Source organism: Poecilia reticulata, chromosome 4, assembly GCF_904066995.2.
Source record: "Poecilia reticulata chromosome 4, P_reticulata-male-v2, whole genome shotgun sequence".
Taxonomy (NCBI): domain Eukaryota; kingdom Metazoa; phylum Chordata; class Actinopteri; order Cyprinodontiformes; family Poeciliidae; genus Poecilia; species Poecilia reticulata.
In genome coordinates this window covers 11,801,514-11,821,281 of record NC_088833.1, presented here as the reverse complement: position 1 = coordinate 11,821,281, position 19,768 = coordinate 11,801,514, and the positions used below count along the sequence as shown (strand labels likewise).

Sequence of the window (19,768 nt, the reverse complement as noted above, 5' to 3'; positions counted from 1 at the left end):
ATGAAATCCTTACTAGTAAAATAAAACATATTTTAGTAAAACATAAGTAAACAAATAACCACATGGTTTTACTTCCTGCCGTTATTACAAGCATATAATCACTGAAATAAATAAATAAATAGAACCAAAACATCAAATATTTTGTGTGAAATTGCGGGGGGAAACTTACACATCACCGAGATCAAGTCTGTCTGCTGTGTCCTGCTCTTCCTCTTCCTCCTCTCCGAATCCCACCAGCTATCAGAAGATTTAGCTCCACTCGTAGCAAATCGAAAAACTGTTGTTGTTCAAAAGCCTTCAAAAGCCTCTAAATCGTCCAGTTTCTGCTGCTATGATCGATTTATCATAAAAAAATCAAAACTGAACTCACGGAACCGAGATAACTCCACGTGCTCAGACTCCCGTATACCACACATGCTTACGCACGGAGAACGCTTGGAGAGCGCAAGAATTACGCATTCATTTAGATGGGGTTCCGGAAAATACGTTATGATTTTGCGTAGCCGACATCTTGTGCCATACTCTGAGAGTCTTTCCACTCTCACGTGAAGCCATAAAATGGCCGTGATGATCAGCTGATCGGGTGTTTTCCAGGCAGTTGCGTCATCGCCCGAGGACCTTTAAATCTCATCAGCTGTTTTTAAATAGCTCTAAAATCTTACATTTGGGCAAACCTTTATGCGGAATAGTTTTGAAAGATTAAAGCCTCTTTTAGCGGATAATAATAATAAAAAATTTAAAGGCACACGGAGCCTTTGTTTACAGAGCGAGTCGAGGTCACATGGCAGCTGGAACCCTCGGAGGGTCCGTCGGGCTTAATAGTGTACTCTTGCTGTTTCCATAGGATTAAGGTGGATCTGACAAAGACTCTTGATGATAAGATCATCAGCAGTATCTGTGTATAAAAAAAAAACAAAACTTTTTGGCACTGTACAATTTCCAATTGATCCTAGCTATCAAACAATCCTAGCTATCAATCAGTGCAATCAAGTTCACTTCATTATTCAAGTTGATTAAAAAAATTGCATTGAGCGCTGGAGTTAAGACCATTATGATAGGAGGTCAGGAGAGCAGAGACCTGTGACGAAGGTGCTCAAGAGGCTGTCTGGGCATCAAGTCAGGAGGTCATCAGCAGAAGCTGAGCAGCACAGGAAGGAGATTATGCAAATGCTTGAAGACTGAACTCTAGCAATGCAGGAGCTTTGAGGCCAGCAACAGTGGAGTAGGAGAATCCAGAAGTCGACAACAGCGACTGAGGATTCTGAAGACCGATCCTAAAGGCAGAAGAACCCAGATGATGGCTGGCGACAAAGGCGAAGGAACCTTTGGGTAGACAATACTGGAGGCCCAAGGAGCATTGTAAGACAGGGACCCATGGAGGAGCTCTGTAGGCTAGAACACTTGGTGTGTGTCTGGAGCCCATTCAGGTGCTCAGGAGGCTGGCACTGAAGCCAGATACATCCTTGGAAGAGCCCAGAAAAAGCTAGGCTGTCAGAGAGGAGGATAGCAGCAGCAAGGTCAACTTCTGCTGCTGCAGGGGAGAGAGATGAGTAACTTCTGCTGCAGCCTTGAGATCTGTTGGGGCCGCTGCAGGCGGATGGGTTTTATGGTTTTGATACGTGACACTAGTTGTGAATCTTGGAAATGACAGCGAAGAAGACGAGGAGAAGTGCAGGCCACAGCCCGATCCCTTGGAGGAGGTGTAAAAGATCAGCTAGACCCACCTCATGTGGAGAGTGCAATGCGTCGGACACAGATGCACAACACTGCTGGTTGCACCGATGTCCTCAGCGTGAACAGATAGACCAAAGAGAAGCAGACGACCTCACAGGAAGCCAGGGCAAAAAAACAAAAGAGTTAAGGAAAGAGAGAAGCTACATCACTAGGGAGTTTTATTCCTGACAAGGGCCAGGTGGCTTATTAGTAAAAGACTTCTGCTAAGATTCGAGACCAGACAGAGAGAATGAAGGCAAGAGAATGACGGCACAAGAGGAGTTGAAGAAGAGTGAACATAGACCAGGAAGCAGGCAAAACAAATCAAAAAGAGACAAAGAATAGAACATTGTAGATACACAAAAAAAGGGCAGGCTTTCCACAAATAATCTGGACTATTGTAGACAGAAAAATCAACAAATAAGGAATCATTAACAGGCAGAAGTCCACTGTGCTTTGGGAACCATGAAAGAACTAGTGATATGTATCTCACACTAAGTGTAGTTTAAATGAACAAGAACTGCACAGTTTTAACACATATAACTGTTTCCTACATATGATGTTGATGAGAATTACAGTAAAAACATAAAGTTCATGCAAATAAAAAATGTGTATATAGATCAAATTGTGGTTTTAGTATGGCAAGTTGTATTTACTCATTTTACAAACATGTATTTAATTTGATCATTTTTACATCTCCATTTTTCTTGCTAGTGACAGTTCTGAAATTGCCTATAATTACAAAATTGGAGAATTTAAGGAGAACCACATAGAGCTCAGTGAGGAAAGACTGATAGTCGCTTCAAGAGTTGACATGTGGGTGACGGCTCGTGCTGGAAAATCCACCTGCACCTCACCTATAAGGTCTGGAATATTGCAACATACAGGTACTGGATGCACCAAACAACACTCAACCATATGTTTTCGCAAAATGTTTAACAGTTGTTTTTCTCTGCAGTTAAATATGAACCACCACAAAATATAAGTGTGTCCTGGTTGGGAAACGATCTCAGCTTAAGTTGGGAGTCTAAATATCCATCTTTAGCTGAGGTCTGGTTCAGGAAAGATCATACAGAATCATGGGAAAAAGTAAGGTTCATTGCTCTTTCTTTACAAGTTCTTATGTTTTTGCATTTCTGTTAAGCTACCTATTGATTAATGCTAATTTATGTTGACATTCTCTTACAGAGACAAATGAATACTACCAATAAAGCTCCTAAGCGTGAGTGCACAAATATTCCTTCAGTTAGTCTTTCAAATTATATGTGAATCTCTGGATCTCTGCTTATATTCTGGTTTCCTTTTCCTGCTCTGAAAACATTGCATGTTTGATATTAAAATGCAAAATTGCCTAGGCACGGTAGATTGTAGCCTTTCAGCAAGAAGGATCAAACTCTGAACATGATTGACAGCGCTAAGGCACTCCTCCTGGCTCTCATTGGTTGCTTCTGACCAAGTGGTGTAATTCTGCAGAGTGTTGTATGACCATAGGGAGGCAGAAGAGGAGCTCTGTGTTTTCATTGATTACCTGTCTCATACTATGCTGTCATGATATAGTAATAGTTTTTACAAATATTTTAAAAAATATATTCTTGATCAAAGTTACCTACTGCAGCTTTAATGTAGCTGAATGTAGTCCATCCATTTTGTTTACAAATGGATGGGTAAACAAAAGATTACAAATAATAGTTCATTTATTTTTATTGAAACAGAAAAACTCCTTGTTTTTATAAGAATACAACTTACCAGGTTCAAATCAGATAGATGGAGCAGATAGATACCTTTAGGCCAAATGCCTAAAGGCGGAAAACTAGCAAACATACGTAAACACCGGTCATAAAACAATATAGACATCTTTAGAAATACAAATCCATACAAACAAAATGTACAAATTCACAATCCTGGAGAAAGTCTATAGTAAGTTAAAGTATAGTGATATAGTGACATGACATGAAGGAAACAGACAATAAGCTCAACAGAAACATGTTCCTTTAAAAATCCTATGCAAAATTTTGTGCATGTGGAACAATACCAATAACAAGTAACCGGTAATAATCAGACTGAGTCATTGTTTAAGATGATTGCATGTGGAAGGAAAGGTGTTCTGTATCTCACCTGCTGTGTGGTGGAGCCAGGGTTGGTCCAGATTGTCCATGATGGACGATAATTTGTTCAGTATCCTCCCCTTCTGCACAGTCTCAAATTCAGTTCAACATCAGTTACTCAGTCAAATCCAAATCTGATTGCTTGAAATAGGCACCAATATTAAAACCACTGTAAATTCCACCATCCTCTACAGCTGGAATCCTATTTAATTCACATCTTCACACAGCAACATATTTTATTAAAACTCCTGAAATATCAATTTGGTATTATTTATTTATTTATTAATCAAAATTGTTATAATTTGTACAAACTAATGCATGTCATTAATAATTACAATGTTGAGATCTTGGTGATTGGTGGATATTTTAGTTGATGTTGATGTTCTGACCCTTTTCAGGGCATGGTTTTTCTTTCCACGTCTAGGTTTCATGTTTTGTTTGCATGGCTTGTGGGTTTTTTTTCTTTTGAAGTTCAGTATTGCTCTTTATGTGTGTGACTGAAGGTACTAGGGTGTGGTAAGCTCTTCATTTAGAAACCTAGTTGCCGTTCAGCTGGGTTGTGTGTTCTCATTTAAGGTTGGGTATAGTTGCATGACTCATTTCTCTGGACATCTTCACATAAAAATCAGCATTTTTCTTTAGTTCAAGTAGAGCAAACATAAGACAAAAATCACCATGTAATGTGCAGCTCTGAAAAAAAATATTCCTGTTTTTTCCCCAGGGGTTCCATGTCTGTAAAATAAAGACGTATGATTAATCAGTCATCCATTATATCTTTGGTGTGTTATTATCTTTCATCTCAGATGTGCACTCCTGCTGCATATGGACTAATAACTTACATGCAAAATTCAGATATCTGAAAAGCAAATGAGGAAACTATAACGTATGTTAGAACCGTTGCCTTGCAGCTTGAGGTCTCCGGTTCACATTCTGGTCTCTTTCTTCATGGTGTCATGCTTAGTGGTGTTGAGCTTGGACCAAGGCACAGGAAATCTGACAGTTTGTCCTGAACAGTTTAACAAATAAAAACGGAACAACGTACAAAACTTGGTTTGTGGCACAACAGCTATAAATATGATGAGAAAGGAATGGAGAGCGATATAGGAACCAAAAATGTAATCATAGGCAGTGAGGAACAGCTGGGGAGTGAATGGAAGCTGTGTGTTACCCTGTGATGCACTGGGAACCTGTCCATGGTGTAACCCGTATCTCGTTTAATCGTTTAATGGAGATAGGCACCAAGCGGTGTATTTGTGCAGATCGGATGCACAGAGGAGCAGATATAGAAAATGGATGGATAAGCAAAAAGATTTCAGATAACAGTTAATTTATTTTTATTGAAACAGAAATACTCCTTGTTGTGAATCTTCTGAAGAATACAGCTTACCAGGTTCAAATCAGACAGAGGTCCATCCAGGCTGAAAACCCGCTGTGGAGCGACTGGTCACCAGTTGTGTTAGTTCCTGCAGGTAAACCGATGTAATTCCCTGCTTTCTTTTAGTACAGCTGAAAACTATAAGCATACATATAAGCTTTTAAATCCTACAAGGTACACACAAAAATCATGCTTACTCATTGAAACCGCACAAGTGCATGCAATTGTACCCACCAAGACAGAACTTTTCTGTAGATATTAAACAAGCTATAACCATTAATCTAACCTCATAATTTCAATGATCATATTATCTTTATAAGCAATGTAAAGACTGTGTCTGGATTTGTGAAAGTAAATAAAAAAGACAGAGTGCTTTAAAAATATGATTTCTTATTTGGTCTGATAAAAAAAAAAAATGTAAAAAATATTTTTATTATTATTTTTCCAACAGAATTTGAACAACCTCCATTAGTTTGGAGCACAACAACACTCTTAAATGGCACTCGACAAGTCAACCTGACTTGGGAGGTAAGTAAGTTTAATTTACTGGATATTTTGTTACATAATAAAACCTACTGAAACAATATCATAACAGAGTTATTTTAACTAGTTTAGAACCAGTGTTCCAGCAATGTGTAACTATCTACTGCATAACTTTAAATTCTGATAAGGTGCATTTTGTATTACAGTTAGGAAGTATAATTATAAACTCTATAAACAGTGGATAAAACAATTAATAGCCAAAAACTCACAGGAAAAATAAGCCAAAATTATGTCAATAATAAGAAATTGATATTGGGAGCATTCTGTGAGTTTCTGATATGCAAAATACACTGTGTGTACTTTTAGCATGCTTTATCTGGTAATACTTACATGTTACTGTAATAGTATACATTTTGGCAGAACTGGACACAATTTTGTGATAAAATTTTTGCATCACACATATTAATATTACTTTTAAAGTACTATTTATCAGTCATATTGTGTCTTTAGGTCATGGGTTTGACAAATTTGTAACAAATTGGGTCTGTGTTACTTCAGGCGAGTAGCATAAATACTTTAAACTTATGATGTCTTTTAGAAACCAAAGGATTCGCGGATTAAAATAATAACTTTGACGTCTGCAAGTCCTTCCAGCTGCTTGAAAGCCAAATATGAAGAAATTCTAAATAACTCCAGGCTATTAAACTGTAGATCCCAGTCTTTCACTTCAGCACAAACTGAGATTTGTTACCTCTGTGTTTCCACTCTGACTCAATAGAGCGGCAAAATATTGTGGCAGACACTTAACGGGTGAAACAGTCATTAACAGTGCATATTCTTCACCAGCCTGGAAGCCTTGTTCTGTTGCTCCATCCTGTCTGTCTTACTCTTTCAGCTTGTGGCTCATTTTTTATCATGCATAACAATTTTTTTTAAGAAACCTGTCTAATTCAAGTACTTTCAAATACCTTCTGCACATTTGCATGCAACTTTTTAGAGAATTTCCCAAAACCATCAACAGATTTTCTAAGTCACTAGCTCTCCTTTGTGTTTTTATGCTGCACCACTGTGCAATGGGAGGTGGGGATTTTCCATTTGTTTCTGTATATAACTCAATGTCTGTTCGTCTCATCAGCGAATGCCCCAGGCAGCAGCCGTGAGACGCGTGACTTATATCGTAGACGTCACACAATCCTCCCTAAGGTGTCCCTGTAAGAAGAGTAGTCACAATACCATGTGGAACAGATACACCGTTTATGTGTCATACTCAGCCGCCAACATCACTGTTATTGCCAGAAACGCGGCAGGGTTGTCTCCTCCAGCAGTCGTGCATGTGCCAGCTGCTTCTGCCCCAGATTTAAAAAGTAGGTCCTACAGACTGTGTACATGAACATGTTTATTTCCTCATGTCAACCACAAATGTTTTCATACCTTTCCTCGCTCGTAGCTTGTGACGAAACAATGCTGGATAAGAAATTAAAGAACAAAGTGTGCCTTGAGTTTTACGAGCTCCAAGACGCAGATTTGATACCAGAAAGAGTTTGGTGTTTAACGTCAAAGAACAGAACAAACAAAAGAAAGGAAATAGAAAACAGTAAGTTGGATATTATGGTTTCTGCACTATTTTTTATATCACAACTACGTATGTAATTTTTGCAGTTTTGCTCTGCCATGATGAAAATGATCAAATGTGGCTCCCCAGACAGCTGAAGCACCTGTTCTGTTTCCGTTACAGACATGAAGGACTACACACGCTACCTTTACTTTGAACACAAATGTCATGCTGGCAAACCACAAACGGGGAAAATGTGCCTATACTATAAGAAAGAGGGTGGTAAGTGTGTGCACTCAGCACTATAAACCTGAATATGATGCAGGTGGAATACTGCATTATCAACATTATTGTTCATATGTGCTGTTAGGCTCCTCAAACATTGATCACTTCTTTACCAGCTCACACTCCCATTTGTCATCCATGCCGTTACGCTTCACTTAGTTGTTTTTTTCTTGGTAGTTAAGTATTTATGCTAAAGTAGAATAAATGATCCTGAAAAATTCAACTCTCTTGTGTGATTTATTCATTTGTTTATCAGTTCTGATCATTTAACATCACAATCTCTTTCCATTGATCAAGGTGAAGTCAGATTTGGGCAAATTGAACTAAGACAGATCGAACAAAATTAACAACAATTTTTTAGAGTCATATTTTGTCTCAAAAAAGAACATAGTATCTAAAATTAGAACATATGGTTTTCAATTAAATTGTGATTAATTAATTACAGACTCTGCAATTAACTCTATTAAATGTAATCAAGTACCACTACTAACAAAAACTATTTCACAACCAAATTATAAGCAAGTGGGTCAGTCTTGACCGGTATAATCTGGCTCTCACTTAGTTCTGATTCTGTATTTCTTCAGTAATTTATCCATCAAGTTCTTCAATGGGAATCAACAGATAATGTTTAAGCATGTACAGCTCAAGAGGCAGAAACAGCCTGATAGTTTATCAGGTGTACTGAAAATGGGGTGTCTCTTTTCTCACTGGCTTAAATGTTTAATAATCATTTTGAGAATTTTCAATTTGGGTTGTGTACGTCTGTAAAACCTTAGTTACGATTTTTGCATGAAAATATTTGTGCAAATTTAAACTCTTACAGGGGATTTTTTTTTTTTGCACATTTTTGCTAGAATTGTCTCCATGTATGCCTTTGTTTTTGCATAGTTAGTGGAAATGCTATGCAATAAATTACATATTTCCATATTTTGTTACTATTACAGTGAATATCACTTCATAGTTTTATCCCTGGACACAATATCAAAATTGACTGGACAAATAATAGATATACCAGTTATTGTTGTTGTTTTTGTTGTTTCAGTGCCAAGCAAAGAGCCACAGCACTTCATGGCTGTTTCTGACACACACGACTCTGCTGATCTAACCTGGAAACAAATTTCATATGAGCACCACCGTGGCTTCCTCACACACTACAAACTATGTACTGTAAAAATAAATTCACAGAGCAAGCCTCCAGGTTTGAAAGACTGTCTTTTCTCTAATGGTTTCTCTTAATTTGTAATGAGAAAGAAAATATATTTGCTTGTGTTTCGTCTCATTTGAACAGAGTGCATCAACATATCCACATCAGCAACAAAACACCATCTGAAAGATTTAACACCGGCAACCAAATACAACGTCACCCTGGCCGGAGTGACACAAACAGGAGAAGGGCCGGTAGCCATGGAGAGTTTTACCACACTGCGAGAGAAGCCTTTCAATGGTATCCAGCCTGCAAATTCAACTGTGTTGAAAAATAGGCTTTTGCATAGATCTGCATACTTTAAAATCACATCAGTGAATTTTCAAGTTGTAAATGTCTCATCCTTCTGCTTTTTAATCTGCTATTTTCTCTTTGTCCTTAGTGTGGATAAGCTTTGGATTGCTGCTTGGGTTTTTCCTCTTCTCAATATGTTGCACCGTTGTCTTGAAGAGGTTTGAGACTTTCTTTTGCAAACATATTAATATCAAATGTCAATGTCAAAGTTCTTCACAGATACGCAGTTTAGTGACAAAATGTTAAAAAGTTCAGCTAAGCTAAGTTTTGTGAGGCACTCTACGTCATGTTAAAATAATGTAACAAGTTTAAGTTTTTAATTTTTTAAAGGTTGTCATATATTGCTACCCTCCATTTAAAGTTACTGATTATTTACATTCCTTTGTTGTATGCTGTCATATTGTCTATTTGATTTTCCACTCTCCAATTCAATGTCTTTTTGTAATCTAGCTGAATTTTCCATATACCTCACATAAAATGTGATCCAACGATAGGATTCATGAGTTCTTTTTTGTTTACGCTGGATTCTAATCACGTGCGTCCTATTTCAAAGCTGGCTTTCTGAGGACAAGGTTTCACAAGTTGCTGTTGTGTAAACATTTTATGTTCTGTCTTGTATTGTTATAGAATCAAAAATAAGGTGTTCCCTCCTGTGCCGAAACCCGTGATGCCAGACTTCAGTCTTCGTCCACCAGAGAGCGAGGTAAGAAGCTCTCCACTGATTTTTTTTAAACAATATTTTCATATAACATAAAACTTTGTTTGACTCAAATTTGACAATTTCTGCATCTAGTCTCTTGAGGCAATTTTAAATATACCTTTAGTGTATTTTAAAAATGCACTAATTTGGGCACATTGGTTTCAACAAGGAAAGTCCCTATCAAGTATATAGAAAGATGATGTGAAAGAACTACTAACATTTTATTTCCCCACAAAGCAGAAGCAGTTTTTTATTTAAGAATCAAACAAAATAAATTTGACGTAAATACATCAGAGCAGGTGGTAAGCAAATAGATTTTTGGTTTATCATAAACAAGGAAAAATAGCACACTTCAATTTATCCATATAGCAATGCTATTATTTATGTTACACCATAAAACTGTATAAAGCATTTGAAAAGAATGCATAAAAAAGTTATGGTGCAGATATATGCAAAATTCTAATTATTTTAATAAAATGTGAATTTTCAGTCCAAAACTAACCATACAATCATAGGTTCTTACAGCCCATTATATTCACATTTTCTTACACAAAAGTACAATAAATAAAAAACATCCAGAACCAAAAAAAACAAAAAAAAGGATAAAAAGTTTTGTATGAAAATTACTGAGTGTAATTTACTGGTATTACTTTCATCTTTGATACCAATGATCATAACTTAAAAGCAACTTAACGTCAGACTTTGTAGTTGTTCCTGTGCCCCAGAACACTGACTCTGTTCTCTGCCGATGTGACCCAATAACAGGAGATGTGGGAGAGGAAAGAGGAAGTGCACGAGGTCACGCTACACAGGCTCATTCCAGAGCAGAAGCCCGTTTCAGAGGCCACAGTCCTGAAGGGCGAATGGGATGATGAGGCAGGGCGGCAGGTGGAGAAAGACGGATGCTGCTCGGGAGAATCTGACGATGAGAGATTGAGTGTTGCCTCAGGAGACGACACTTTGAGGAAAGCAGACTTGAAGGGCCTGGAACAGGTGGAAACAGAGTTGGCCATGCTGATATACAGGAATGGTTTGGTGTTTGATGTGAAGTCAGAATCACTTTGAGTCACTTTAACTGTTTAACTGCCTCAACAGCACAAGACTGTGCAAGCGTTGACAAAAGTTTGCCTCTGTAAATAAAACTGTATCTACAAATTTTATTTTTTATTTTATTTAATTTTGTATTTCTTTTTCGTTTACTTTGTGTATATTTTCTGGAAGTTACTGATGTCTAACTCAACATGAATTCAATAAGGTGCCAATACTATATCAGAAAGCAGAATAATTCACTACTGCTTCATATTTGCACATTAATATTTTCACACTTTTCAAAAGATGGACGGGAAATCCTGAGCTGGTTTGTAGCATTTTAATATCTTCATTGTATTTTTCTTTTATTGCCTATTAAAACTCAAGTAGTCAGTATCTTTGTTTTCTTTCCTCTTCCATTGTTGAACGCGTATGTAGTTTTTCTTTTCCAAATCGTCCATCCATCCATCCATTTTCTTTCACCCTTGTCCCTCAGTGGGGTCGGGAGGGATGCTGGTGCCCATCTCCAGCTAACGTTCCGGGCGAGAGGCGGGGTACACCCTGGACAGGTCGCCAGTCTGTCGCAGGGCAACACAGAGACACACAGGACACACAACCATGCACACACACTCTCACACCCAGGGACAATTTAGAGAGACCAATTAACCTGACAGTCATGTTTTTGGACTGTGGGAGGAAACCGGAGTACCCGGAGAAAACCCACGCATGCACAGGGAGAACATGCAAACTCCATGCAGAAAGACCCCAGGCCGGGAATCGAACCCAGAACCTTCTTGCTGCAAGGCAACAGCTCTACCAACTGCGCCACTGTGCAGCCAAATTTCCAAATCGTAGAATTTAATTTCTAAACATGATGTAGTAATTATTACAATTATTGCAGCCTTGAGGGGCATCTTGGCAGCAGCTCTAAGTTTAAACCTATAATGTCTTCATCTCTATTAAAATCACACTGTATTCATCAAGTTTTACTTATTTTTTACTCTGATGGTTAAGAGTCTGGCTCGTTATAGGTTATTGTAAAATTGCACACAGCAGTTAAAAACAAATGCACATGATGGCTCAAAAATTCAAAAGTAAACCTCCAGCATGTTTTGAGGTAGCTACATGACAGGAAGTGGTCACAACAAAAGAAAATTACTGACCTTAAAAAAAGAAGCAAACAAGGACAAACTACTCATTACAAGAGGCACAAAAGCTTTTGATCTCTCTTATTCAGACTAGAATATGTCCTGTTATGTGCACACACAAAACAAAAGAGCTGACCTACTTGTATATTCCACCGCAGTGCACATAAATTTGAGAAAAAGTTTGAGTCAGTGTCTCTTATTGCTTAGCTTGAAAGACCAAAACCAGCAGAGGGCATCTTCTGTAACCCAAAATTAAAAGTGTTTATCTTTCACCACATCGAGATAAAGACTTCCCAGTTTTGACCACAGGCGGGATGCCATGTATCTGGTGAACAATCTGTGGTCATTACGGTAGCATAGTGTTTTGTCTGCATGAGCATAGCAGTAAACATTGTTTCAATTCTGGTTTGTAACCCCATTGTGCCCCTGTTTCGTTCGTTCCCCAAAAACGAACCTTATGCGCCCTTATGCAAGTCATAAGGGCGCTCAACAACAATGTCATTTCCCTTCAGGCATAAATGAAAAATGACAAATTTCATAACTGCACATTTCTGCAAATTTCATCTGCAAAGGCCTCTGACTGAAGATTATTGCTGTATGACAATCTCATGACTGTCATGACGTGCTAACAGCTTGATTTTCATGCTGCAGAGACAATGTTTCACAGGTCCTGGATGACATCCTCAGTTATTGGCAAGCACCTCACTTTTTAAATCTCTGCTTGGCTGTATGAAAATCTGGTACAGAGGCGTTATGATCGATGGACAAGATGGTTTTAACTTCCTGCTCCTTCTCTCTGCCCTCATCCATTAAGCCTTCTTTTTCAATTTCTCTGGGAATTGTGATCATAGCTCAGGTATTATTTGAGCTTTTGAGATACATTTTGATATCACAAGACCAAGACAACACCTGACAACCCTACCTTGCCATTGCAAGACTTCAAACAGGATGTTTTTAGACGAAAGTCTCGACTGAGGTTAAAGTGATACACAGTGTCATCAGTAAGTTGCAACTGAGATACAGAGACTGGAAGAGTGACTGTAAGGCATAGAGTGGATACCCTTAGGCCACATCCTACACTGATGACTGCTTTACTGTGAGCAATAACTCTTTATGTTTTCCATAAATTTTACCTAAAAGACAAATATTCAAACTTTTTGAGAGTAGTTTTCATAGCATCAATCAGAAGAACATGGTAATTTCATATTTTGCGAGCATATTTTTACCCAGTTTGATCTGACAAAAAATGTACTTCACAAATACAGAGTTGTACGATGCTGAATAAAGTAATTCTTTTGTTTAACAAAATAAAATTATTTTCACCAAGAGTAGAGATCTCTTATTTGTTGCCAGGGTTTTCATGTTGGGGAGAAGGAGCGCGTGACTCTGTCGGCCTCTAGTGGTCAGGTAGCGGCGGTACAGGGGAGATTCGTGTTTCAAACAGCCACCAAGGGGGGACGGGTCATTTCTGTTTTCACCGCAGGACCTCAAACAGGCAATTGTACAGTTTTGGTCCTCCATAACCAACGGCTCTTTGCACGAAATAAACAAAAACAATAATGAATCATCCATTTGTGCCGATGATTTCCTCATAACATTCCTAAAAATGCTCAATGCGTGTTGGTATGTGCTAGAAGATGGCGGAGTCGGACGGTGGCGATTTTACTCCGAAACAGTTGGAGAACAGGTGAGTGAGCTGCAGTTGATGGTGTTGTAAGTTGGCGATGTGTATCTGGTACCACGGTGTCTCCCCACGGCCATTGAACCGACTGTACTCCGAAGTGACTCGCGGCACGGCTTCTTCAGGTCAGGAAACACCGAGGCTCTGATTCGGCCTCCAGACCTTGGGGCTCCAGTAGCTTTTTATGAGGATACTATAACATGTCTTCAGTGGGTTGAAATTACGTTTACATTAATAATACTTTACATAAGGCAGTTAACATTTTTTAAGTTACGATAATGATTTTCTTTAGTGATCACAATACCACAAGAAATTTGAGAATTCAGATAGAATATGAAAAGAGCAAATGTTTTATTTTTAATGAATAAATTAAGTTTTCTTAATGGATAGTCTATATATAGAGACTATCATAGTGTATTTCTCAAACAATAATAAAACCCACTTCATAGTATGTGGTTTTTTAAATTTTCTTTTTTTTTTTGGAGTATTTTACAAGTTGTCTTTAACTTAACTTAAAGTAGAAATAGTAATTTATTTTTACAAGTTACCAAAACAAATATTCAGATTAAGCAGTGTGTAAGTGCAAACTTAAAAAAAATGAAAACGTAGAAAATGAAGGGAAAGAAGTAACTTTTTGCGGGTAGGTCACTGAATGGATGTTATTACTTTAATTTTTCAAAGGTTTAATTTTATTATTGCATCCAATGTCATCCTCCTCTGCTTTTCTATTTTCCTCAATATTTTATATTTCCACTCAAAAAGAAAAAAAATCTGTATGGATTTGTGTATTTAGGATGACTTTGTGTAAATGTTTGTGAACATAAATATTTTCCCCATACCTCATGTGTAATGGATGCATTTTTATATTTTTATTCTATCTCATGTGATGCTGAAAAGAGTTCTCAGACGACACTGTGCAGTGCTGTTTTTGTACTGTTATATGTTGTTTTTATAAACAACTGATGGAGCAATATTTCCTTATTCTCTAATTGTTGTTTTTTCCTTACTAATTCCTTTAAGCATGTGAAGATTTAAAGTTCCTGGAGAGATAAATAGCTTTCTCTTTAGTGTCTTTGTCTTCGTACATACAAATGCATTCTCACTCATTCAAAAGCTCTACGCTAAATGCATTCCCCTCTGCTTGACTAGTAAATTACATTATGTTTCCATTAGAATGTTACTGGATACTACATATCCACACTCTGGCCTGTTTTCATCAGCAGATAACAGCTTCTAGATGTAACAATTCAGCTTAGATTTCTGTTAGGAATATATTACATTTGGATTTGAAAAGGGGGGGAATTGCATACTAGCTTATTGATGGTTACAAGGCGTATTTCTCTTTCCAGTATGGCTAACAAGAATAGTACCCTGCGCTGTACTTTCTCCGCCCCGAGCCACAGTGCCACTCTTCTCCAGGGCTTGTCGGTTTTGCGGGCTCAGGGTCAGCTCCTGGATGTCGTGCTGGCTGTCAATGAAGAGCACTTCCAGGTCCATAAAGCAGTGCTGGCCGCCTGTAGTGATTACTTCAGGTTAGTCTTGAGATTTCGCCAAGTCCATTTGGATTTTCAATCGAAAGCACTTAGCTGATGCTTGCAAAAAATAGGGTGGAAATAATGACTTGTAAAATAGTGTTGTTTTCAATGTATTATCAGAAGTTATTGAGTGAATGTTAATGGTGGGTGAAAATGTTCAGTAGGAACGCCTACAGTGCCTTACAAAAATATTTCTACCTATTCAACTTTTTTGGGTGGATTTTTATGGTTATTGATTTGCTGTAAGCTGAACCTCTGTCACAGTCACGAGTCTTTTGCAGCCTTTCTCAGGGTTTCTTCCACCTTGTTTTGTTGCTAGTTACATTTTCCCATTAACTTTGAGCATCTTCTCTTCCCTTGCTAAAGACATAGCCTTTCTACAGAATAGTGCCAATATAATTTTTTTACTGTAGGGATGGTGTGTTTGTGGATGTGCAGTTTAACTTTCCCATACACAGTTTTTACTGTAGGCCAAAACTTTGACTTCACATTCTTCATGTTTGCTTTATCTCCTACATGGTGTTCAGCAAACTGAGCTTTGTTTTGATATAATGGCTTTTGTTCTCGCCCATAATTACCCTGTCATCACATTTTTCCATCTGATCTGTAGATCTCTGCAACTCTTCCATATGCACTTTTTCTGATTTTCTAATTAATATTCACCTTGCCCAGCCTGTTAGTTTATATGGAATGCTATGTCTTTGCAGGTTTACGGTTATGCTACTATCTTTCTGCTTACAGATGATGATTAACCAGTGCTCAATGTGGCGTTCTAATCTTGGGATATTATTTTGTAGCACAACTCCATTTTAAACTTCTCCTTGATCTTTGTGGTTGTTCAAACGGTATGAATACATTTGTAAGGCTCGGTAGGCAATTAAGCCAAAAGACAACCTTATTCTTACTTTTTAGTCATTGGCTGTTTACATTAGACTCAGAAGGATCTCAAACAACTTTTTCAAACAGAAGTACACTTGTAAATAACATGATTTATTGTGGTCTTTTTGATTTCAGAGCTATGTTTACAGGAGGCATGAGGGAGTCAAACCAAGACACCATTGAGCTGAAAGGTTTGTCAGCCCGAGGGCTGAAGCATATCATCGACTTTGCCTACAGTTCAGATGTAACTTTAGACCTGGACTGTATTCAGGACGTTCTGGGGGCCGCTGTGTTTCTCCAGATGGTTCCCGTAGTGGAGCTTTGTGAGGAATTCCTTAAGTCTGCAATGAGCGTCGAGACCTGCCTTCACATTGGGCAGATGGCCACCACGTTCAGCTTGTCTTCCCTCAAAGAGTCCGTGGATGCCTTCACCTTTCGTCACTTCCTCCAGATCGCTGAAGAAGAGGACTTTCTGCACATTCCTATGGAGCGCCTCATCTTCTTCCTGCAGAGCAACAAGCTGAAGAACTGCAAGGAGATCGACCTCTTCCACGCTGCCATAAGGTGGCTCAAGCATGATGAATCCCGCCGGGCTCAGGCGAGCAGCGTCCTCTGCCACGTGCGCTTTCCACTCATGCTCTCCTCAGAGTTGGTAGACAGCGTTCAGACGGTGGACATCATGGTGGAGGATGTGCAATGCCGCCAATATCTCCTCGAGGCCTTCAATTACCAGATCCTTCCCTTCCGACAGCATGAAATGCAGTCCTCACGGACGCTCATCCGCTCTGACGTGTTGTCCCTCATCACCTTCGGTGGGACCCCCTACACCGACAACGACCGCACAGTGAGCACCAAGTCTTACTACCTTCCTGATGCTGCTTCCCGTCAGTTCAAAGAGCTGACAGAAATGGAGACAGGGTGCAGCCATTCCTGCGTTGCAGTGCTTGACAACTTTGTGTACATTGTCGGTGGGCAGCACTTACAATACCGCAGTGGGGAGGGGGCCGTGGACAACTGTTTCCGCTACGATCCGCATCTTAACCAGTGGCTACGCATCCAATCCATGCAGGAGGCTCGCATCCAGTTTCAACTCAATGTCCTGCAGGGACAACTATACGCCACTGGAGGCCGTAATCGATCCGGGAGTCTGTCTTCTGTTGAGTGTTATTGCCCAAAAAAGAACGAGTGGTCTTATGTGGAACCTTTGAAACGCAGAATTTGGGGCCATGCTGGGACTTCGTGCAGAGAAAAGTTGTACATTTCAGGAGGTTACGGGGTCTCGTTGGACGACAAGAAAACACTCCACTGCTATGATCCAGTATCAGACCAGTGGGACTTTAAAGCCCCCATGAATGAACCCAGAGTGCTGCACGCCATGATCAGCACCCAACAACGTGTTTACGCTCTGGGTGGCCGCATGGACCATGTGGACCGCTGTTTCGATGTGCTGGCGGTTGAGCATTACAGTCCAGAAAGTGACCAGTGGACGACCGTCAGTCCCATGAGAGCAGGGCAGTCCGAGGCGGGCTGCTGCCTTCTGGATGCTAAGGTCTACATTATAGGGGGTTATAACTGGCACCTGAACAATGTCACAAGCATCGTTCAAGTCTACAACACAGAGACGGATGAGTGGGAAAGGGATCTGCACTTTCCAGAATCATTTGCTGGCATTGCGAGTACGCCGATTATACTTCCTCAGAACACCACACAACGCTGAGCTCCTGACCTGCAACTGTGAAGTCTATTGTTCTTTGTGCCCTTCTACTGCCCAGTGGATTGAATGAAGGTGTGAACATGTTTGAAATGTATGGATGTAGGTTTGTCTTTTTAGCTTTTTAGTCTTCAGTTGACATAAACGTGTTAACTTTTTAAATATAGTATAGTATATTTAAGAAACTTTCTTTCAGCTTTAGGAATTATGGCTATGACTGCTGATGATAAGGTTTCATTGAAGAGGCAAGGTTTTAGATAAGCTAATAATCAGAGTAAATGCAGGTCTGAAAATGTATTAATCCAATCATAATTGCAGAGATCCTGCAGAAAAGGCTAGAATGTGATTACCCTGGTCTAGTTAACTATGAAAAAGATGATGATAAAATCTTTCCAGACTTTATTTTTTATTCCTTTGTCAAAATGTTTTGTTTTCCCTCTGTCCTTTGTTTCTTCTTTGTGTCCTCCCATCTTTCCATACTTCTGTCCACATTTCCCTCTTTTCTCTTTTCCTCCCTCCCTTATGTCCATTTTGTTTTGGGTGCTTCTTTGCCTTCTTTGTTCCTTGTTTACTTACTCCCTCAAGTCACTCCTTTTTTCTTCTCTTTCTTGCACGCTTACTTCTTTGTCCTGTGTCCTTCTTTTCCTTTTTTAGTTCTACATCTCTACGTTATAATTTTCCTCCTTTCCTTTCTCGTCTCCCATATTTGTTCATTATGTGTGTGCTTCCTTCCATGCTTCTTTCCCTCCTTATCTCTTCCCATTCTGCTTCCATCCATTCCTTGTATTCTTCCTTTTGTACTTTAAGTCATTCATTATTCCCTCTCTTTCTTCTTTCCTCCATTTTCATTTTTGTGTTGATTTTATTACTTTTCTCTTTTCTTCCTTCCTTTCATTTGTTGTCCACCCTTCCTTTGTTCTGTTCATTCCTTTATTGTGTCTTTTCTGTTCTGTCATTCATTCCTTATGCTCTGTCTTTAGTTCTTCCTTCTATCCTATTTCTTTATACATTATGTGAATTCTGCCATAAATTGATGATGAATGTTTGGATTTCATATTTTAAAATGGTGATAAGACTAAGTCTGAAATCTTCATACATGTATCAACACTGTTTTTAAATACTTGGTCATTTAGAAAGTGTATTATCACAGTCCAGTTCACTGGTGTAGCATTAGCTAAATTATAGTAGATTTTCAAAGGAAAATATTACTTTAATTTGTAAAACCAATGAAGGGCTTACATTACAAAAGGCACATCAGATATGACATTCCTTAGAAAATCAGCATTTAAAATGTTGGACAATTTGATTGTACGGAAGTTTTATTTGTTATGCTGTTTAATTTTTGAAACAATTTACCTTTAGGTCAGTTACTGTAGATGTATCCTAATCAACAAGCTACATATCAGCACATAAATTCCGGCACAAAAACACGAATAGGATGATTTACAGTTTAAAATGTGTTCCACATGATTTTAATCTTTATATGAATGTCTTTCTGATTTCTGATGTGTTTAATGGAACTGAAACTGTTTCAGATGTTTCTTTTTCTTACCTAAAATCACACACAACTGCAGACCTCTTGCGGCAGCTACATGAATAATTTATTTGTGTCTTAATACAATGTTTTGCATTGTTTTTTTTCTCTTTCCTTGAAGCTTGTTTGCTTAATTTTTACAGTTTTTATTTTTCTGCATCCTTAGCACTTTTAAAGCTATATTGATGAGATATTGTGTTTGTACATGACCTATATATTTGTTTTTACTTTAAGAAGCAAACCTTTTGTTTTTTTTTCCTTTTGAACTTGAACACCTCCATCATAGTGAGGAGGGGTTTTTTTGTGGAAAAATGTCTGCCACCTGCTTGCCTATGGTGTGTCTTGTTCTGCCTGTACTAATCAAAGCACATTATATTGTCAAAGTGCAATACTGTGAAAACTGATGTACTCCAGGGGGAATGTACAAGTTTGTGTAGCTTCATGTCAATCCTTTATTAAAGTCAATAGTGTTTTAAAAATGTACACCTTTTGTATCTGTATTGGTTTTTATAAATATGTTCTGACACTTCTGAATTAAAA

At 38.5% G+C, this 19,768-nt stretch overlaps 2 protein-coding genes across 3 annotated transcripts; both read left to right on the top strand.

Moving 5' to 3' along the window:
- Window positions 1-978: 978 nt before the first annotated feature.
- On the top strand, window positions 979-11,133 carry il12rb1 (interleukin 12 receptor subunit beta 1). The gene is made up of 13 exons (XM_081606214.1): window positions 979-2,600; window positions 2,672-2,802; window positions 2,902-2,935; window positions 5,165-5,287; window positions 5,645-5,721; window positions 6,812-7,040; window positions 7,124-7,270; window positions 7,412-7,510; window positions 8,556-8,711; window positions 8,802-8,957; window positions 9,100-9,169; window positions 9,639-9,714; window positions 10,477-11,133. The coding sequence occupies exons 1-13, from the start codon at window positions 2,528-2,530 to the stop codon at window positions 10,774-10,776; spliced, it is 1,671 nt and encodes a 556-aa protein (XP_081462340.1). The 5' UTR covers window positions 979-2,527; the 3' UTR covers window positions 10,777-11,133.
- Window positions 11,134-13,273: 2,140 nt separating this feature from the next.
- klhl26 (kelch-like family member 26) lies at window positions 13,274-19,711 on the top strand. 2 transcript variants are annotated; one of them, XM_008403470.3, is made up of 3 exons: window positions 13,275-13,575; window positions 14,919-15,101; window positions 16,119-19,711. In XM_008403470.3, the coding sequence occupies exons 1-3, from the start codon at window positions 13,526-13,528 to the stop codon at window positions 17,698-17,700; spliced, it is 1,815 nt and encodes a 604-aa protein (XP_008401692.2). In that variant the 5' UTR covers window positions 13,275-13,525; the 3' UTR covers window positions 17,701-19,711. The 2 variants fall into 2 exon arrangements, with proteins under 2 accessions (XP_008401693.2, XP_008401692.2); XM_008403471.3 differs by lacking the exon at window positions 14,919-15,101 and having other exon boundaries at window positions 13,274-13,575.
- Window positions 19,712-19,768: the final 57 nt, after the last annotated feature.

What these genes read in the sequence shown, in the direction of transcription:
- klhl26 (XM_008403470.3), top strand. Translation starts at nt 13,526, where the DNA reads ATGGCGGAGTCGGACGGTGGCGATTTTACTCCGAAACAGTTGGAGAAC. An exon ending in CCGAAACAGTTGGAGAACAG is followed by an intron (nt 13,576 to 14,918) that starts GTGAGTGAGCTG and finishes TTCTCTTTCCAG; the next exon opens with TATGGCTAACAAGAATAGTA. An exon ending in GCCTGTAGTGATTACTTCAG is followed by an intron (nt 15,102 to 16,118) that starts GTTAGTCTTGAG and finishes TTTTGATTTCAG; the next exon opens with AGCTATGTTTACAGGAGGCA.
- il12rb1 (XM_081606214.1), top strand. Translation starts at nt 2,528, where the DNA reads ATGTGGGTGACGGCTCGTGCTGGAAAATCCACCTGCACCTCACCTATA. An exon ending in AAGTCAACCTGACTTGGGAG is followed by an intron (nt 5,722 to 6,811) that starts GTAAGTAAGTTT and finishes TCGTCTCATCAG; the next exon opens with CGAATGCCCCAGGCAGCAGC. An exon ending in ATACTATAAGAAAGAGGGTG is followed by an intron (nt 7,511 to 8,555) that starts GTAAGTGTGTGC and finishes TTGTTGTTTCAG; the next exon opens with TGCCAAGCAAAGAGCCACAG.